The sequence below is a fragment of the Lutzomyia longipalpis genome, chromosome 4, assembly GCF_024334085.1.
Source record: "Lutzomyia longipalpis isolate SR_M1_2022 chromosome 4, ASM2433408v1".
In the NCBI taxonomy this organism is placed as follows: domain Eukaryota; kingdom Metazoa; phylum Arthropoda; class Insecta; order Diptera; family Psychodidae; genus Lutzomyia; species Lutzomyia longipalpis.
The window spans coordinates 18,242,103-18,261,171 of NC_074710.1; the positions used below are offsets into that span (position 1 = coordinate 18,242,103).

A 19,069-nucleotide genomic window follows, 5' to 3' on the forward strand; every position below is an offset into this window, starting at 1 on the left:
AATATTTTCATTCAGATAAACACCACTTGAAATCAATCAATTTTCTTTTAAATTTTGGAAGAGTTTTTTCAATATTTTCTCTTCATATATTGTCATATATTTTGTTTATTAATTTTTCTTTTTTTTTTCTCTATTTTGTAAGCTGAAAACAGATCTGTGAACTCTTAAAAGATTTTGTATATATGAAATGAATAAAATTTTATGAGATTTATGAAATCAATCAATTTTAAAGAATATTTGTCAATAAAACTTAAAATAAAATATTGCCTTTTTCTTTTGATGGTTTATGAAAAAAAATGGAAAATATAATAATTCTTTGAAAAAAAACAAATATTTGTTAAATTTTTACGAAAAAGGGGAAAGAAATATTGAAAAACTTTTTAATAAAATTTCTGAACTATTTTTAAGAAAATTTAGATTTATTTTTAAAAAACAATCTGCTATACAATGATTCCATTATTTTACCCATCACTGTAGCGTTATCAGAGCGCTCGCTTCTTGTCCTTGCTTATATTTCATTTTCTGTTTCATTCAAAGACTATTTTTTTCTATATCTCATAATGTTTATGCTTTCCTCTTTGCATAATTGACATGATATTTACGTTAAATTTGCTCTATATTTGAATGAGATAAGAATGAAAAAAAACACGTTATCAGGAAAAGTTTTTTGAAAGTAGAATAACTTTTATACTCCCATCACTGTTGTGTGTGTCTTAAATAAGCTAGCAGCATAAGATGTACTGCAAATGCTCCCTGTGAGATGTCTCTCATATCTATCTAGAAGTTATATAGTCATCTCTTTCTCCCCTGGGAGACAGCTATAAGGCACCACGTGTGGCAGAAAGAGAGAGATATGGTGGTGAAGCATACACGTCTTGAAGCATTTCGTCTCTTTCGCGAAAAGGGTGCAAAGTGCACGGATTTCAGTGAGTTTCAGTCTCCTCACAGTTCAGTTCTCGTAGAGCCCGTAAGCTAGAATCATCGTTTTCGTGTGTTTAAGCCCTAGTTTTTTTTTCTCACACACACATTTAGGAGTTAACCGAACTGAAAAAAAAAGTTCTCTTCCTTGCCGTAGTTTTTTTTCTTTTAGTTTTTTATTTCTAAGGACCTGTGTCCTTTATTTTTTTCGCGGTGTGGGTGTTTTTTCTATGATGGAAAGTGAAAATTCCTGCATTTTCTGCATGCCGATTTTGTGGTGACAACGTGAAAAATTTTTCCTTCGACATTTACTATATATATTGTGTAAGAATCGATTAGCTATTTTTTTTTAGCTTGCAAGCGGTACGAATGTGATCCGCTAAAGTTATTGTTTTGTCATGCCAAACGAAGAGACACGCTGGAGTCGGGGAAAATGATTAAATTTAATTTTTTGGTGGTGGACATGTGGGGCTCCCTCCCGATGACCACAACTGTTTGAACATTTTACATAAAAAAAAATTATTCCTTTTCTTTCGGGAGCAAAAGCCCCACCCCCTATCTAGAAATTTCTTTCTTAACACTTGCATTTCCTCCTTGAAAGTTCTTCCTTCTCCCTTTTTTTAACCCTTTGTCCTCTAAGGTGGGGTTCGTTGGGGTTTCTTCCCGGTTGGAGTGAAATATAATTAATTTTAGAAAGTTTTTCTTGTAACTTCCTTCAACATTCTTGAGAAGATGTTGCAAAGAACAAGAGAAGAAGAAAAAAACGTTCTCTCTCAGCTAAAACGTCTATTGAGACCGAAAATAAATCGATTATATCACAATTGTGTGTGAAGTGTATGAGGTAGTGTTGTAAAGTATTTGATAAGGATGAACTTTAGCATTACATAATCAGCTGCATTTCAATGTTCAATGCATAATTTGCAGAAGAAAAAAGCAAAAAAGATTTATTAAAAGTCAGGTACTTGACCAAGTGACATTGGACGGGGTTTTTTTATACCTCTCTATCCTTTAGGGGGGTACATAGTTGACGATTGCGTGGTTAGCGAACCCGTTTTACATCCCCACGTTTGACAGCTACCCTGATCTGTCAAAAAACTTCCCCTTTTCATGCAAAAAATACTCCATTTTTTGAAGAAAAATTCAATTTTTTCAAATTTTCTCGCCATTTGCCCTGCATGGCTTTTTACATAAAATTTCAGTAGAACATTCAAGAGAGCGAGAGGAAAAAAATGGTGTTAAAAAGCACGTGAATGGCTCAATGTGAATTATGCAATACAACGACTGGCACAGAATTTGGCTGCGACAGTGGCGACACCAACTAGTAAACTCTTCTCTCGCGAGAATAGTGTGCGCGCGTTTGTTCCATGCGTTTTCTCCTTCTCTTCAATGCTAAAGCATAGCTTTTGTTGAATGCCGGTATTTGTGTGAAGGAGTCAACTATATAGCACGTTAGAGGGAGATAACCTCACATTTTGCACCGGCAATTAGGGGTATTTCTGCACTGAAAAAATCTTTAAAAATAATATAGAGAGGAATGTGTGGGGTGTGTTACATTGGCATGACAGAGCAGTAATTAATAAATCAATTATAACCCTCCGTAGACATCAACCCCCTCAACGTGGGTGAAATTGAGTAAAAATTGAGACGAACATTTGCCCGTGTGCAAGTGAGACGGTGTAGTGAAAGAGAATGGGAAAGAAGGGGACAAAGAAGAAAACGAAATGGCATTCACTCCCAATGGAGGCGATAAGTGGCGCCGCGGCGGAAACACATGGAATTCATCGAGGTGAGTGGAAAAATACATCAATTTATCCCATTTTTTTTGCCAGAAATTCCCATACAAACTTACCCAAAATTCCCATTAAAATCAACAGAAAATGAAACAATTTTTATGGGGTAAAATGCGCGCCATTATTTGCTCAATTCAAACGCAATTCCAGTGTATACAAAAACCATTTGCCGGGATGTTATATAACTACGGAACATTTCACAATCGACCCCATGCGTTTTCATCATCGGTCATTCCTCCGAAACTCTACAAAACTTTTCTCACTCTTTTCCCATCTTTTAGAATCCCTTTGGCAAGGATTCTGAAAAAGGACATTCTCCGTAAGAGATTTAAAAGAGAAAATTCCTTTAAAAAAAAGAAAAAAATATCACGAAATCCCGTGACTATCATAAGACATGCTTGTTTTTTCTTCTTACTCAATTTTCTGGCAAGACGTTGTGGACGACGACACACATGTTTTATCTTGCCAAAATGCTTACGCCTTCAGTGGCATTACCCTCGAAATTTTGCGTAAATTTTGCTTAATTTGTCATGTTTTTCTTAATTTGAATTAAGAAAACAGTAATTACATCTGGCAGGGTTAAGGATTACGCGGATCAAGCGGGTCCCTTCAAACAATTAAGTTTCCAGATTTTCCGGAATGAATGAAAAATTGAGCAATATTTGATCAATAAAGTCAAATGTTATTAAAATTCGAATTCAGATCAATAAACGAGGAAAGTATTTTGAGTGGTAAAATACTTCTAAAATTTCAAAGGATAAAAAAATCACTGTGGGGCTAAATGATTCACGGCAAATTTCATAGATTCCTGCTCAATAAATTCTCAATAAATCAAAATAGATTAGAATTTTTAAAGAAATAATTTCCGATCATGAGTCCGGAAGTTTGTTTTACCATTTATAGCCTAATCTACAAACATTTACAAGAATTTATGGGAAATCGCGCCTGATCCGAATATCTGTGTTTCACCATAATTGAATAATTTTCATGAAATTTTTGAGGTTATAAAACGTTTTAGTGTTAACAGTTCAAACATAGCTCCAAAATAAGACAATAATTGAGCAATAATTGATTAATTTTGTAACTTATAAAAGGAAAGTAATAAAAAAAACAGAAAATTTTAAATATTTTTTTGAAGTTAGTTTTTCGATATACACGGAAACTATATTGCTCAAATTTTTTTCCGGAAACAAATTTTCCAACGAAATTTGATTTATTTTTATCAGTTACAGACTTTACTTTCAAAAAGATTCTTTAGTCATGCAAATAATACAGATTTAATTTATTGCGAATTATAGAAAACTCTGGCCTTGAAGAGAAGTTTTTAAAAATTTCTCTAACCTTATTACTCACTTAAAAAATGCCTGCAAAAAGGAACATATTGAGATACAAAGAAGAAAATTAAGAGATTAAAAATTTAATGATATGTTTTAGAGTCCATGGTCTAGATTCGAGGTCTCGCGCTAACACTTTTAAGTGAGGAAATGTTTTTATTATATTGCGATTATACTTTTTTATTAACGATTTATGAAATTTTATTATTTCTCATGAAAGTATTTTTAAACTTTTATTTTGAGAATTAAGACTTTTGCATTATTTCATTGCGAACTGTTGAATATTATTCTTAATAAATTTTCATTTCTTTTTTTTCTACATACAACGCATTAGAGAGATTCTGGATATAAACTAAACCTCTTTTACTTTGATTTCTCTAAACTAAATTCCAATAAAAAAAACATAAAATATTCTCGTGCCAAGAATTGCGGGAAATAAACGTTGTTTTTAACCCCAAAAAAGCCATAAAAAGTTCCTCATTACCTACAGCCAAAATGATCACATAAGATGTCATAAAAACATTGTTTTTAGAGCATTTTTTACTCGTACAACTTTGAAGGGCTGAAGACGGGTTTTCTATGTAATTTTAACAGATGCAGCTTAAATAAAAGGTCTTAAGAAATATGTGAGATGTATCTAATTAACAGAAAACACAGAAAACTTAAGAAATAACAGTGAGGTTTCGCAATAAGCTTGATATAGATAAAGCATGTTTCATACTAAATACATGAGGGGGGGGGGGGGGGGGAATTATATTTTGAAATAAAAAAAATCTTCTTTGTTTTATTGAATTTTATGTCAATGAAAGTGATGAAATTTAATATTAAAAACGATCAAGTTATTAGACTAAATCTAGAGATTAGTTTTCAAGCTTAACGCTGCTTTTCTAACGTTTGACATTCTTTCACCGATTGAAGTTTATTTAATACGTTACATTTCTTTTAATTATATGTAGTCTTCTTTCTAAAGTTCAAGATTTTTTTGTTACACGGAAAAAAATACCCAAGGAGAGAAATCGCTTGAAAATAGGGAAAATTTTCGAAAATCCGTCGGGAGGGATACGGCGAGAATTGGTCAAAATTTCGACGCCTTGACGAAAAATGGGGAATAAAAATCCCAATTTTTCTGTCGAAAGTTCGTCGAAAGCATCTTCCCTATTTCTGCCCAATTGGGAAGCTTTGTCGAAACGTGGCCGACCATATTTCGACGGACCGTCGAAATAGGGCAGAAATAGGGAAAATTTTCGAAAGTATGTCGACATGTATTGCCTTGATTTCCTCATTATTCTTCTCTTTCTCTCCAATGATATTCAATTCAAACAACATATTTTTATATTCTTCTGCTCTTTTCACACATCACATGATTATATTGGGGCCTCCATGGCGTTATTTTACATGACAACAATAAAATGCCAAGACAAAATGGAACACGATATTAATAAATATTAATATTTTTATATTGCGACTTATCCTGACGCTTGGTCTTTGGAAAACCATGCCACACCCTTTTCCCGTCATGAATATTTGCCATAGGCGATAAAATGCCATTGCATTTCACAAATTCAAATTTTTAATTATATTTTAATTGCACATAAAAAATGAAATTTCCCAAAACCTTATTGAAAGTATTTTTAAAATTTCTTTACACATCCTGAAACATGTTGGTCAACTTATTTTGGATGCAAAAGTCTCAGATAATTAATAAATCGAATTTAATTTTAGCAAGTAAATTTTTGATTTGCCGCGCACGAATAAGTACGCCATTGAGCTCATTGAGCTCATTAACCTCTAAACCTTAAAGTCCATCTGTTGACAAAATATGAAATCAAAAATCTGGAGAAGGGCAGAAATTGGGAAGAAATAGGGCAAAAATTGGGAAGATTGTCGAAAGCATGTCGAATATTAGTCGACAAGTTGCCTTATTTTTTCCCAATATTTAAGGAAATGGAGGAAGGAAAAATTTCGACAGACTGTCGACACCCAATTTCCTATTGGAAAGAGGGTCGAAACTTTTTCGAAATATTTTCCACTTGGTCTGCCCAATTTTTTTCCTTAAAAATAGGGCAGAAATTGGGCTGCTTGATAAGGAAATATGCCGAATATATTTCGAAAGATGATTTCCTTCCAAAATAGGGCAGCTACTTTCGACATATTTTGGAAATTATTTCGACATAGGGCAGCATTTGGGAAAGTAGGTCTCGTTGGGTAAATAGCCAAGGTAGACACAAAAAATATTTCTCCCAGCTATTTGGCGTTAGAATATAATAATGTCCAGGGTAGAAATGAATTATGTCTCTCCCAGGCATTTGAAATTTCTAGCTCAGAAATTTTAGAGAAAAGTCAAAACATTCAAAAATTAGGTTATGGGATGGTGTTGTTGACTTTCTCTGAAGAAGTGCAATTTTCCTGTGGACCAATTTACAGTAACATCTCATGATTGGTCGGAAAATCTCACAGTTTTCCCTGTGATTTATGTTTGCCCATGTTTATGTGTGTATTAAAAAAAAATGACAAAATTTGTGAGGCAGTTAAAATTCTTTTGTACCCGAGACTGGAGCTATAACTGGCTCGAGTACAAATTATGCGTGGCAGAGACATATAAGAATTTCTGGCTTGGATATATGTCAATTTCTGTACCGTACAACTTTTTTTTTCCGTTAGGTTTAAAAATTCAATTTCTCATATTTTTTTTTAAATAAATTTTTAATAGGAAATTTCGACCCTTGAAGAAAAACCTTTGCAGAGGCCTTCAACGACGATTCGGTCCATTAATTATTAAAATAAAAGTAATTAAATAAATCGAAACGTCGCTGAAAACCCCAAGCGATCGTTTCATTGACACAACACAATCGTTGAAATTTCTTGACTCAAAAACCTTTAACTTTCTGAAGTTTTAAGGGGTGCTCAGACACTCAAACACTCTCCATGGCTACACCCCTGTGTTCTTATAACATTTTGCCACAAATTAAACGTTTAATACGAAGCTCAGCTGTATTATGTTGGCAATAATAAAAGAGAGAAAAAAATCTTCTTTAAGCTTTTAATGCTTTGTAGGCTTGTACACACGGCACTTCCTAAACATTCTTCCACTAATTATTCCTTGGACTGTCTAATTGATGCTTAAGCTGTGAGCTCTCTCAGGTAAAAATAGCTCCTACAAAATCTGCCATTTCATGGAGAGAAAGTCTCATCATCTGTGAGGAAAATTTCTCTCGAAGTATTTAAGAAAATTCTCTTATTAGTTTTTCTTTTCTTCTTCTAATTCTCAAATAAACTTTTTGTGTATGTATTAGACAATTCTACGTCTCTATTTATTTAAATTAGTTATTTGTTTCGCAATTGAATTGCCATTATTGTATAGTTAAGATTTGGATTAAAAACACGAAAGACAGAGTGAGAGAGAGAGGGGGTTTGTTATAAGAAGAAAATGTTTTTGTGTATAAAATACTCTGCGCGAGTCCTTCACCTTGTAATTAATACAAGAGAAAAAAATCTATTTCTCTTAAAGCGCGCGCTCATGTGAGTTTTATATTTAAACTCGATGGTGTGTGAATCATACCATAATATTGTGCTCGCAATGAGCATTTTGAGTTTGTTCGTCGTTTTCACTGTGAGAGGAGAATTTTCTTTTTTTTTCTTTCAAAGTAAAAAAAAGTTTTTCTTGTAAAAAACTTTTCTTCTGTTTAAAATTTCTTTTATTTAACGAGGAAACTTAAAGAAAATCCGTAGCGATAAAAATTCAATGAACTTCTACCTGTCTTCACCTGCCGTCAGCAATTGAGGTGCATGTAAATTGAAGAATCATGAGCTCTTAGAAAACGCGTACGTGAAAAATATGAATGCTATAAAAATCAATTTGTAATCTCTTATATTGTTTAGTTAACTAATTTGAGCATAAATGTTACATTTAGTATGTCTTTCGTATTTATTTCTCTTTTGCTTCACCACCCTAAAATGAAATTCATTCAATTTATTTTTACTAAAATCGATGACTTTTTAGGGAGTCAAAAATCAGAGCTAGAGTGATAAGAGATCTGTTATTTATATGGGTGGGTATACCACAATGTGAGCAATCATTAAGCGTTGTTATTTGATTTATTAGTTTGTATTAGCAAATGCTATTAGTTGATTTTTAAATTTAAAAAAATGATCAAAAAATAGCCTTATCTCGACTTCTAAAAGAGCTAAAGAACTTTTAGGTTTAGATTTTGCTATTATTGACTTTATTTTTACAACTAGAATAAAGGTTTTTAGCATTTTTTGATTCTTATTAAAAAGTAATATACAGATTTATAATTTTTCAGAGAATTTTGAAGCTCGCGAATATCTTTAATTTCAAAATTAACGTCAATTTGAACACAATCGGTTAAGTAGAACGGAAGAAACAGCTCTGGGAAGATTGATAGAAATGATAGAAAGTAAGTTTGAGGTTAACTCACCCCGCTATACAACATAAAAATCCATTTGAACCGCTGACAATTATACAAGGTTTGTTTCTAGGGACCCCCTGTGATCTATTTCAAAGCCACGGTGTTGTAAACATTTACAGAGTTTCTCTAAAACTTTAATTTCATTATAAGTCTAAAATAATCGAAACCGGTCAAGCCATCTTCGATTTATATCGAAAAACAAAACACTATTTGCTTAATGCGAATAGGTTATTTGGATATTCAAATTGACGTCTAGTTCGATTAACCATAAAAGAAGAAGAAGAAGGGGAAGCAAGCTTACGTAGCCATTTTGTCTAAACGGCTCGACGGATTTAAAAAAAATATCGTCAAACAGTATCATTGAGCTCTAAAATAAAAATCGAGCTAGAAGACTTGACAGAGATATTAAAACATAGTGCAAGGCAGACATCTTGAATCTTGATAACGTCTAAATCTGACATTTTAGAGAAGAATTAATTAGAACATTCATATTTTATATAATTTAGGTTAAAGTTGACTAAAATCAATTAAACAGTTTTGGAATTAAAAAGAAAAACTTTCGAACCATATATTCACTTAACGGCTTAACCGATTAAAAAGATTTTCAGCTACTCTGACGCATTTCGCCAACAAAATATGTGGTACACCAACTCAAATATCACACGCAATGGCCCCATAGAAATACCCGCAATCTCTTTATGAAGCATAATAATGGAGGAAATTTACTTTTCTCTGCTTCTTTTAAATTTATGTCAATTGAAGTTACAAAAGATTACTCCACACACCCAAAAAGAAATTCTTCTCATCACGTTTTCTCCACTCTCAGCACGAATTTTTCACGAAGAAGTTTTTTTTTGGTGGGAGTCTCTTAACATTTTGGAGGAAATCTTATCAGTCATCGAGCTTCTTTTGCTTCCACGGTGCGAGAGAAAAAATTTCTGCTGATAACACCATTTTTTTTATTTAATTCCCAAAGTATTTCTGTTGGACGGGTACCATGCGGGATTTTGAGGAGATTATTATATAACACTTCAACACGAGGATAAGCTCATTTAGAGCCAACACCAACAGCCATGGGGAATTGACCTCAATAAGAAATTCGCTTATCTTGGAGACGTCGTCAAATGCTCTTCCTAATGATTTTCTATTATTTTTTATTCTTCAAAAAAATTACTTAATTAAAAAGTTTCTTTTGAGATTTCCTTGAGACACTGGCAAAAAACACAAATTCATTGAGAAAAAAAATACAAAATGTTGGGGATATTTTTGGAAGATATTTTTAACGCATAGTCTGAGAAATCATTCCTCATTCTCGCATTGTCAACTAATCGTCTCTCCTTCGAGACATCTTTCTTCCACTGCTGAACCAAAAGTAAATCTAAAAATTCTCCTCTCTGTGGATTTTCTTTGAGGGCTCTTTTTTTGTCTTCTTCCTTTTTAATTCTAATAGATGGCTCAACAGTTGTGGGCAAAGAAATAGTTTGAAAGATTTAAAAATAAAAATTTTCTTCCGGAGAAAAACTTCTTGTAGTCGTTGAAGAAAATGCAAAAGATTCGGTTTGAAAATATTAAATAGTTTATGAGATAATGAAGATTTATGGTTTAGAATTTTGTATACAATAAAAAATGTTTAGAATTTTTTACGAAGAAATTTTGGGAAAAATGACAAGGTATATAAATTGGAGATTTCAACAGAATAATCAATACATATTTTCTGCTCCAAGAAATACAAAAGTTTCAATGTAAAAAAAAATATATAAAAATGTTAAGAAATTTTAGAAGATCTAATAGACAAGGAATAGAATTAATTTCTATTTTTTACTAAAAGAAATATAAAAAGAAATTCCAAGAAAGTTTAAAGTAATTTTCAAAATATTGCAGAATTATTGTTTAGAATGTAAATGTTTAGAATTAAATATTATTTTAATCACAAAACGATAAAGAGTTTCTTGAAAAAATAACTTCCTAAATATTTTTTTTCTTATCCCTATTCAACGCAAAAGACTTCCATTAGAAAATTGAAAAAACAAATTAGTTTTCGATACAGTTTTGTTGTTTAGAATACAAATTTTTAGAATTCTCTAAGGGATTCCAAAAGAATGTTTAAAAATGTTTATAAATCAAACAGTTTATCTGAATAATCTCTGTTTCTTCTCTCAATAAATACCAAATAATTCATTAGAAAATACAAAGCAGCTCCTCAAAGTTACTGCAGTTTAGCCGTTTAGAATAATTATGTTTAGAAAATACAAAAAAAAAGTTTAATTGATTTTCTGAGCAAGAAAAACTGAGAAACTTCAAGAATTCTTTCAAATAATCTTTTATTTCGCTTTTATTGAACGCAATAGATTCAATTAGAAAAGTAGAGATAGTTCAGAAAATATTAAAAATTTTGCTGTTTAGAATTTTTAAGGAATTTTTTTTCGAAAAATTTTAAGAATTTCTAAAAAGATTCTTAAACAAATCTCTACTCTTTGCTCCAAGAAATGCAAAACATTTCATTCCAAAATATTCGACAGTTTACGAGATATTTCAACTTTGCTGTTTAGAATGCAAAAAAAAATGTTTAGAATACACACAAACTGTGTTGAAAATGTTTAGAAAAAATGTCAGTTTCCGCAACATGGCGGTTTGACAAAGTAAAATGAAGCATTTCCTCAATCTCCGCACTATTATCAGTAAAATAAATCAAGAAAATTGAGATTTTTAAAAATAAATCTATTTTCTATTAAATTTAACGGCGTAGACTAACTAATCGTAATCTTTTTGCAACTATATCATTCACAACAAAACTTTTAGCGACCTTTCAGACACTTCTTTGTGCGATAACAACCACACACACACGGAGATACAACACCACATGTGGCTCTTGTTTTCTGTTGATTTTCATCTCATTTTAAAATTGATTTTAATAAGATTTCATTGCAAATTTACTCATAGAAAATGCAAAAAAAACCCTGAAAGTTTATCAGTGAGATATTCCCTCAATATTTAAAATATCAATGAGATTTTACTTCTTTTTGTTGCTCCTTTCGGTTTCATAAAATGCATTTTGGAATTGTTTATAAACTACATAAGAAACATCCACAACACTGAAGGTATATTTACTTTATCACAAAGCAATTGACCCGGAACAAATCACAAACACGAGTTGTTAATCTTTCTAAAAACATTCCCAACAATGTCGCAGAATATTTATTCCTTTCATGCGATGCAAAAATCATTACTATATCGCATTGTTTATGTAAATTAGTAAAAACAATGTTATAGGAAATTATATTGAAGCCAATATTGCGCAATAATTGCTCCACAAACAGTCAAACTACTTTCATCCCATATTGTTTGTACTTCAATTAAAGAAAAATATTCGTAATGGTTCTTTAAAAAAATTAATTTAATCAAACATTGATGAAAGATTGACTTGATAATTACGAACCCAGTTTTTGAGTCAAATATGTGACCAATATTGAGCAAAAATTGATGATTTTTTCTAAAGGGGGTACTCAATTTAATTTTAAAGCACATTTATCTTATTATTGAGGTAATTCATGAAAATTCAATCAATTTAATCAATATTTATCAAGGCCTAATGCAATCACTGAAATCAAATTAATTCGATCAAATATTGCCCAATAATTGTCTCACTATTTTGGGACCTTTTCCTAGGAAGTTTTAAGCACGATTTCCTCAATTTTCAATGAAATAAAAATATTATTCCTTCAGAAACTCGAATGTTTTAATAAAATTTTATAAAAAAAAACTAAATATTAATGATTATTTAAAAACTCCCAGAACTTCTAAAAGCTTCTAAAAATAATTTAATTATCTCTCAAATTTTTTTTCTCTTTTTTACATTCCAATTGATTGATTGATATTTCTCCTCTAGAATTTCTTTTGCTATAATCTACAAAAAAATTGAAGAGAAATTTTTCCTTTATTATGGTTTTTGGGAATTTCCTCAAAACAAACTTTTTTCTCTATGCAGATGTGCGTCAATTTGTCGTTTTCTCATCAATTTGATGGGAATGAAGCACAAGGCGGGTTATCAATAAACATTTTTTTGTTGTTGCTCCACAAAATGAAATAATTCCTCCATATTTCCGCATTTAAATTCCATTTTTTTCGCAATTTAAGATTAATCTTTAAACATAAAAAAATGTTTTTTTTTGCAGAGCAAACGACTGCTGTTAAACCATCAACAAATGCATGGCGACTTCCACCAACAAAATCCTCATCAATTTCATCACAAAACTCCAATCAGTCCGCCGACAATCCCCAAAGTAGTGAGATAACGAGCACAACGCATCTCAATGGGCATCATGAGCACCATCCCCGCAGCACGGGGCATCGTAGGCGAAATTATCAACAGAATTCCTACCACGGCAGGCATTTTGGCCGTAGATCCTCACCGAGCTACAGGGGCACCTATTCGGGGCAAAATGCCAACAGTAGAGACAACGCGAAGCCCGCATTCAATGAAGGTAAAGACCGTTGATAATTTTAAATCCTTCTAAAAGATCATTTTTTATGAGAATTTTTGCATTTAAAATTAAGCGAAAAAGGTCAAATGCTGCGATAAAGTGATTTATTTATTTTATCGTTTACTCGCAACAAGGCTACAACTTATCAGCGACGTTTCAGTAAATTTTATGGGAAGATATCAATAGATGTTCTTTGTATTATTCGTCTTTTTTTGCACCTTGATTTTTTCTGATTTTTTTTATAAATAACTGATGGACGTCAAAGACTTTTAAGTTCTGATTTAAAATTTATTAAATTAACGATGACAAGTTAATTAAAAAAAAACTAATGGCCTGAAATCCACTAAAGAATCTTCTGTCTAGAACTTTAGCTTTTACTGAGCGCAGAAAATGACTCTCTTGACGGACAAAAATTTCAAAATTCAGCCCTAAAATCTTCTTTCTAGACTTTAAAATTAATGATTAGAAATTCTTAATCATGTAATCCAGAAGCCAAAATTTCTAGCGTCAAATCTATTACATTCTGGACTTCAAAGTTCAAGATTCTAAATGAAAATTTTAATTCTAATTTCATAGATTTTAAGCTTTTAATAAAGAATATTTTTTCTAGATTTCAAAATGATTAGGATACTAACATCAAATCCACCTTTTAGTTTTCAAGATTTGAAGCTTTTCAGAAATTAATTTTCTAGTCATTTAAAGCTCAGACTTATTATCAAGAATCTTATTAATGAACTTCAAATCAAAAGCTTAAGATTTTTTTTTATTGTCTCGGGTTTCATCTGAAAGATGATTTCCCCAGCAATTTTTTTATGACAAATACTAAATCTTCATGCCTGAAATCTTTATTCTAGGCCTAAAATTCTTCAGTTTCCAGTCCAAAATCTTTTTTCTAGGCCTTAAGAGTTTAAATTCCTAATCAAAAAATTTTCTTCTGGACTTCAGTGGCTCAAGATTCTGTGCAGAAATGTAATTTTTTCACAATAAGAGACTTAAAGTTGATCCCTGAAATTCTCTTTTCTGGCTATGATCTAAGAAGTCTCCTTTCTAAATTTTATCGGCTCTAATTTTTGAACAGAAATTTACTTTTCAGACTTCAAAACTTAAATTTCTTGCTCAGAACTCTTTATTCTGATCTTCAAAACTCTCAATTTCTAGCTCAAAATCTTTTTCTCTGGATTTCAAAAGTCCCAATTTCTGACTCAGAAATCTTTATTCTGATGTTCAAAAGTCTCAATTTCTGGCCTAAAAATCTTTATTCTGAGCTTGAAAAGTCTCAATTTCTAGGCCTGGAATCTTTATTCTGAGCTTCAAATTCTCAATTTCTAGCTCAAAATCTTTTTCTCTGGATTTCAAAAAGCCCAATTTCTGGCTCAGAAATATTCATTCAAAAGTCTCAATTTCTGGTTCAGAAATCTTTATTCTGATCTTCAAAAGTTTCAATTTCTGGCTCAGAAATCTTTATTCTGATCTTCAAAAGTTCCAATTTCTAGGCCCGGAATCTTTTTTCTGAGCTTCAAAAGTCTCAATTTCTGCGCCCGGAATCTTTTTTTCTGGACTTCAAAAGCATGAGCTTTTGATAGAAGATCTTTCTGGACTCAAAAGATTAATATTCTGCCCTAAAAATGTCTTTTTGGACTCAAAAGATAAGATTCTGACTCAAAATCAACTTTCTAGACATTAAAGTTCAAATTTCTAGTCAAGAATCTTCATTTTTGACCCTAAAAAATCAAACTTATGACCATTTTTATGAGAAAAGTTTAAACTTGTGATCTGTATTCTACATTCAGGTCTTTAAAACGTTTATCCAGATTAAATTTCTGATAAGAAATTTGTTTCTTAGGACTTTGAAGCTCCTTTTCTAACTAGAAAATAATTCTTAGATAACCCAAAGTGTTAAATTTTATTTTAATTGTCTCTTTGCAGATGAATACACACGAATAACGACCCCACGGCAGGATGTTTTGTTCAAGAAGGGCTACCTGTCGCGCCCTAAGAGATTCAACTCCTTCGCTGGTCCCCCAAATGATCCCGCTACAACACCCCCATCTTCGGGCTCTGGCGCTATGAGTGTGACGTCAATGGATGATTCGGCAACTCCAAGTACGCAATCCATCAGTCCGGAACACTATCACAGTGCCTCAGATGCCTCCGATGGGGACTACCCATTCATGTATCCGGGATTCTTTGACCAAAATGGAGTTTTATACGTTAATCGTGAGTTTTTTTTTTGTTTCTTCGACAATTTTAGAGATTTTTCCGATTTTTCTGAATATTTTCTAAAAATTTTTTCCAGCTTACACGTCATTTGATCCCTACGGCAATGCACCGATGATGATGATGCCGTATCCTGTGAATAATCTCAATTCAATGGATATGTACAATACACCAGTAACGCCTTACGATGCCTCGTGTTCATCCGTCGATTCGCAAATTGTAAGTTTTTCTTTCATTTTTGGCTTCAAAAGAGATTTTAATTAATTTTTGGGAACAGACCTCACCTGGAACGGCGAGCCCTCACAATGAGGAATCTACCCCGGAGACACCACCAATTGTTGAGGAGAATGCAACGGCAATTGGCCAAGAGGATGATGCTCAAGAGGGTGATGTGAAGAGCCCAACACTTAATCCAAATTCCACAAATTTCTACCCACAATCCATCCCACCTTTCTACCCACCACCGATCTACTATGCCCCCTACGTCTTCAGCCCCCCGATGGTGCCCATCTACAGCAATGGTGTGGAGTACAGTGATGCCCCAGGAGAGTCTGAATGTGCGAAGACTAAAGAGGAAGATGGACAGGAGGCAGCTGAAGCATCAAATTCTCTTGATGTAAGAAATTCTTTAAGAAAAATCTTCTTGAAAATTCCTTTTTAAAAAAAGTTTCTTTTCAATCAGGCTGTTGATCAAGCCGTTGCTAATCAGGCTGGACAGGAGGCGGTGTTATCAGAGAGTCAGGCTGAACAAGAATCATCGTCATGTTGCCATGAGGAGGAACCCACAGAAGCTCAAAAGAATGTAAGTCCTACAGTTGTGGTCATGCAAACTGAGCCACCTAAAGGCAATAAACTCTTCCCTCTTTTTCATGCAGAATGTGATACCCATCGAAGATATGAGTGTTCCCATCAAAAGTACCCTCAATGTGGAAGTTCAGGAATTCCATCCGCGTAACTACTCACAACGTCATCAAACGGAGGACGTGCAGCGTCCCAGAGACATAGATACCGCAGAGAGTGCAAAGGAGAACAATTCCAAGGCGCCAAAAGGCACAACAAAGAAGGAAGCCGGTAGCAGGAAGAAGCAAGCCTACAGCCAAATTATAACAAATCGCAAACTTCTGCAGGAAGCCACAAAGTCCATTCAGGCGCAAAATATTGATTTATCAAAGGAGAATCCCCTTGCTGTGGCCACGACCACCACTGTGGCAGCTGCGGAGACAAAGTGGCAGACAGTGGTGAAGCCACGTGGGAAGAAGGGAAGATCTGTTGCAATTGAAGATGCTGCGGATGAAGATGAGGCGACAGAAGCAACAGTACAGACGGAGGAAGTTGCAGAACAGGATACAGTTCAGGAATCACTGCTGCCTATCCCTGAAGAAGCGCCCTGTGCCACGGTAGGGAAGATGCCACGAAAGGCTGGGAAACCAAAGAAGAAGGCAAGTGGTGCATGTAAGAAGGGACGGAAGCAGAAGACGACGAACGGGGTGGGTTTTGAAGTGATCGAGCCGGACTTTGGGCGGATTGTCCTCAACAAAAAGACTGAAATTGTGAGTGAAGAAGACTCAGAGGTTGATGGTGCTACGCAGGTGGTTGAAGACAATGTCATTGATGTCTGTGATGATGCAGAATGTCGGAAGCTCGAAGCTGAATTGCAAAATATTGAATGTATACTTAATTTAGCAGCTTACACCTGCTCTGAAGATTCTCCGGTAAAAAAGGAGGAACTAACTGAAGTTACTGTGAATGGGCATGCTGAGCTAGATGAGGTTGAGAGTGAGGAGGAAGAAAGGACGGAAGCAATTAAGGAAGCTTGTAAGGAAGCAAGAATAGAAGCAATTAATGAAGCGAGCGAAGAGCAGTGTAAGGAAGGGAGCGAAGGTTTGAGTAAGGAAGCGAGGAAGCAAGTGATAATGAACGAATGTGAAGCAGAAAGACAGGAGACGAACAAAAAAGCGAGAAAGGACGAAGTAAACAATCAGCCTGTAGATCAGGCGAAAGAAGTCTCGCAGGCGATAGACTCTGAGCAGGCGAAAGCCGTTGAGCAGGCGAAAGCCTTTGAGCAGGCGAAAGCCGTTGCGCAGGCGATAGGCTCTGAGCAGGCAAAAGCCGTTACGCAGGCGATAGGCTCTGAGCAGGCGAAAGCCGTTGAGCAGGCGATAGACTCTGAGCAGGCAAACGATGCTACGCCAACAAAAGACGCTGCGCAGACGAATGAAGTTGATCAGGCGAAAGAACAAACGTCAGGACTTATTCTAACTGCTGCTGCAAAGGCTGAAGCTTCGGAGAAAGTCGCAGAAGACGAAGACACTGAGAGTATTTCGGAGCTATCTGATGAAATAACAGAAATCGACATTGGAAGTGATGCAGCGCCCGATGAAGCAACAGTCGCAGATCAGCCGAAACATGATGAAAGAAGGCAGCAGGAAGAGGAGAAAAAGACAATCTCCCTGTACGAAGCAGTTACCCTATGGCTGGATGAGAAGCAAAAGACAAACTCAGCGGAGGATCTCTTTAGGCTCCCCGAGATTCCCGTTGTCCTTCAGCGCTTCTACGAAACCGCAGCACCGGACATTGATACCGATGCAACGGATCAGAGCGACACGGAGGACGAAGCTGAGGCCAATGACGCCTCGCTGGAGCCGCAGTTGAAGCTGAAGAATCAGGTGAGTGTATCGGAGGATGATTCCGTCGACACAGACAGCGATTACCAAAGTGATGGGCAGACTAAACGTCCCACCTACACGCTGCCATCGGATTCACAGGCAACGGCTGAACTGACAACAACTGGATCTCCAACAAACAATAAGCTAACCTCGGTGAATACACTTAATCATAGCTCTAGTATCGCCACGCTTGAAGCTAAAACATCACCCATTTCGTGCATTCTAATGTAAAACAAAGCCCCAAAAATAATCAACATAAAAAAAAACCATAAAAAGCATCCAAAAAATCGTTCACGATTAAACGAAAACTAAGAAATTAAACCAAATGGTGGAAACTAAAGTCGATTTGCACAGCTATAAGAAACCTTTACACAAAAAAATTCTATTATTTTCTAGGAATTCTCCTTAATTTTAAAAAAGAAAAATTGTTTTTTGAAATATTTTCATTTTTTTTCTTGAATTTTTGAATTTTCGAAGAAAACGTTCTGCCTTCCCGCCCCCTCCTCTAAAATCACTAAAAATAATTTATTATAATCATTAAAAATATATATTATAAACTACAATATGAAATAATTAGGAATTCATGATTTTTTAAAATTAAAAAAAAAACATTTTTAAAAAAAATCAATGTAACCGCGAATTAATTTTAGGTGAACATGCTTAGGAATAAATGAAAAAAAAAGTCGTTAAAAACATAAAAATTTAACATGAAGTCATCAAAAAAGAAAAAAAAAGTTATGGAATGCTATTTAGATTTTAAGGAATATTACATTGAAAATTGATTGTTAATGAAAATCAATGACATTTGAATTATATTGCATATAAAATTAATAGGAAATAATCTTTAAAGAATGAAGAAATAACGTTGAAAAAAATGAAACGATTGTTTTATTTTATTCTTTTGTGGATTTCTTTTTGATTCGAGATGGTTAATTTGTCTCATTGTGTGCTGATTTCGACAAGAAATTGCAGATGGAATATTTTTTTAGGAAACTTCTGAGGACAATTCCATGTAAGTATTAGGAACTGATTTCAACTTAAAATGTCAACAAAATTTTTAAAAAATACTTTAGGTGAGAGATTTTACTGATTTTCTGCTAATTTCGACGAGAAATGTCAAAAAAGTTAATTTTTTTAGTGAATAATTTGTCTGATTTCGATGAGAAATGTGCACGGAAGAAAATTTTTAGGAAGATTTTGCTGACACTTTTTTTTCTGATTTTTTACTTAATT

General features: G+C 33.7%; 1 protein-coding gene across 1 annotated transcript; it reads left to right on the top strand.

Annotated features, from left to right (window-relative positions):
* Positions 1-933: 933 nt before the first annotated feature.
* LOC129795384 (uncharacterized) lies at positions 934-18,144 on the top strand. The gene is made up of 8 exons (XM_055836608.1): positions 934-1,242; positions 2,520-2,704; positions 12,645-12,953; positions 14,880-15,170; positions 15,250-15,389; positions 15,448-15,786; positions 15,853-15,972; positions 16,046-18,144. The coding sequence occupies exons 2-8, from the start codon at positions 2,608-2,610 to the stop codon at positions 18,065-18,067; spliced, it is 3,318 nt and encodes a 1,105-aa protein (XP_055692583.1). The 5' UTR covers positions 934-1,242; positions 2,520-2,607; the 3' UTR covers positions 18,068-18,144.
* The last annotated feature ends 925 nt before the right edge of the window (positions 18,145-19,069 follow it).

Bases quoted from the DNA above. Each gene is read 5' to 3' on its own strand.
- LOC129795384 (XM_055836608.1), top strand. From the start codon at position 2,608: ATGGGAAAGAAGGGGACAAAGAAGAAAACGAAATGGCATTCACTCCCA. The intron at 12,954-14,879 runs GTAAAGACCGTT...GTCTCTTTGCAG, and splicing joins GAAGCCCGCATTCAATGAAG to ATGAATACACACGAATAACG. The intron at 15,787-15,852 runs GTAAGAAATTCT...CTTTTCAATCAG, and splicing joins AAGCATCAAATTCTCTTGAT to GCTGTTGATCAAGCCGTTGC.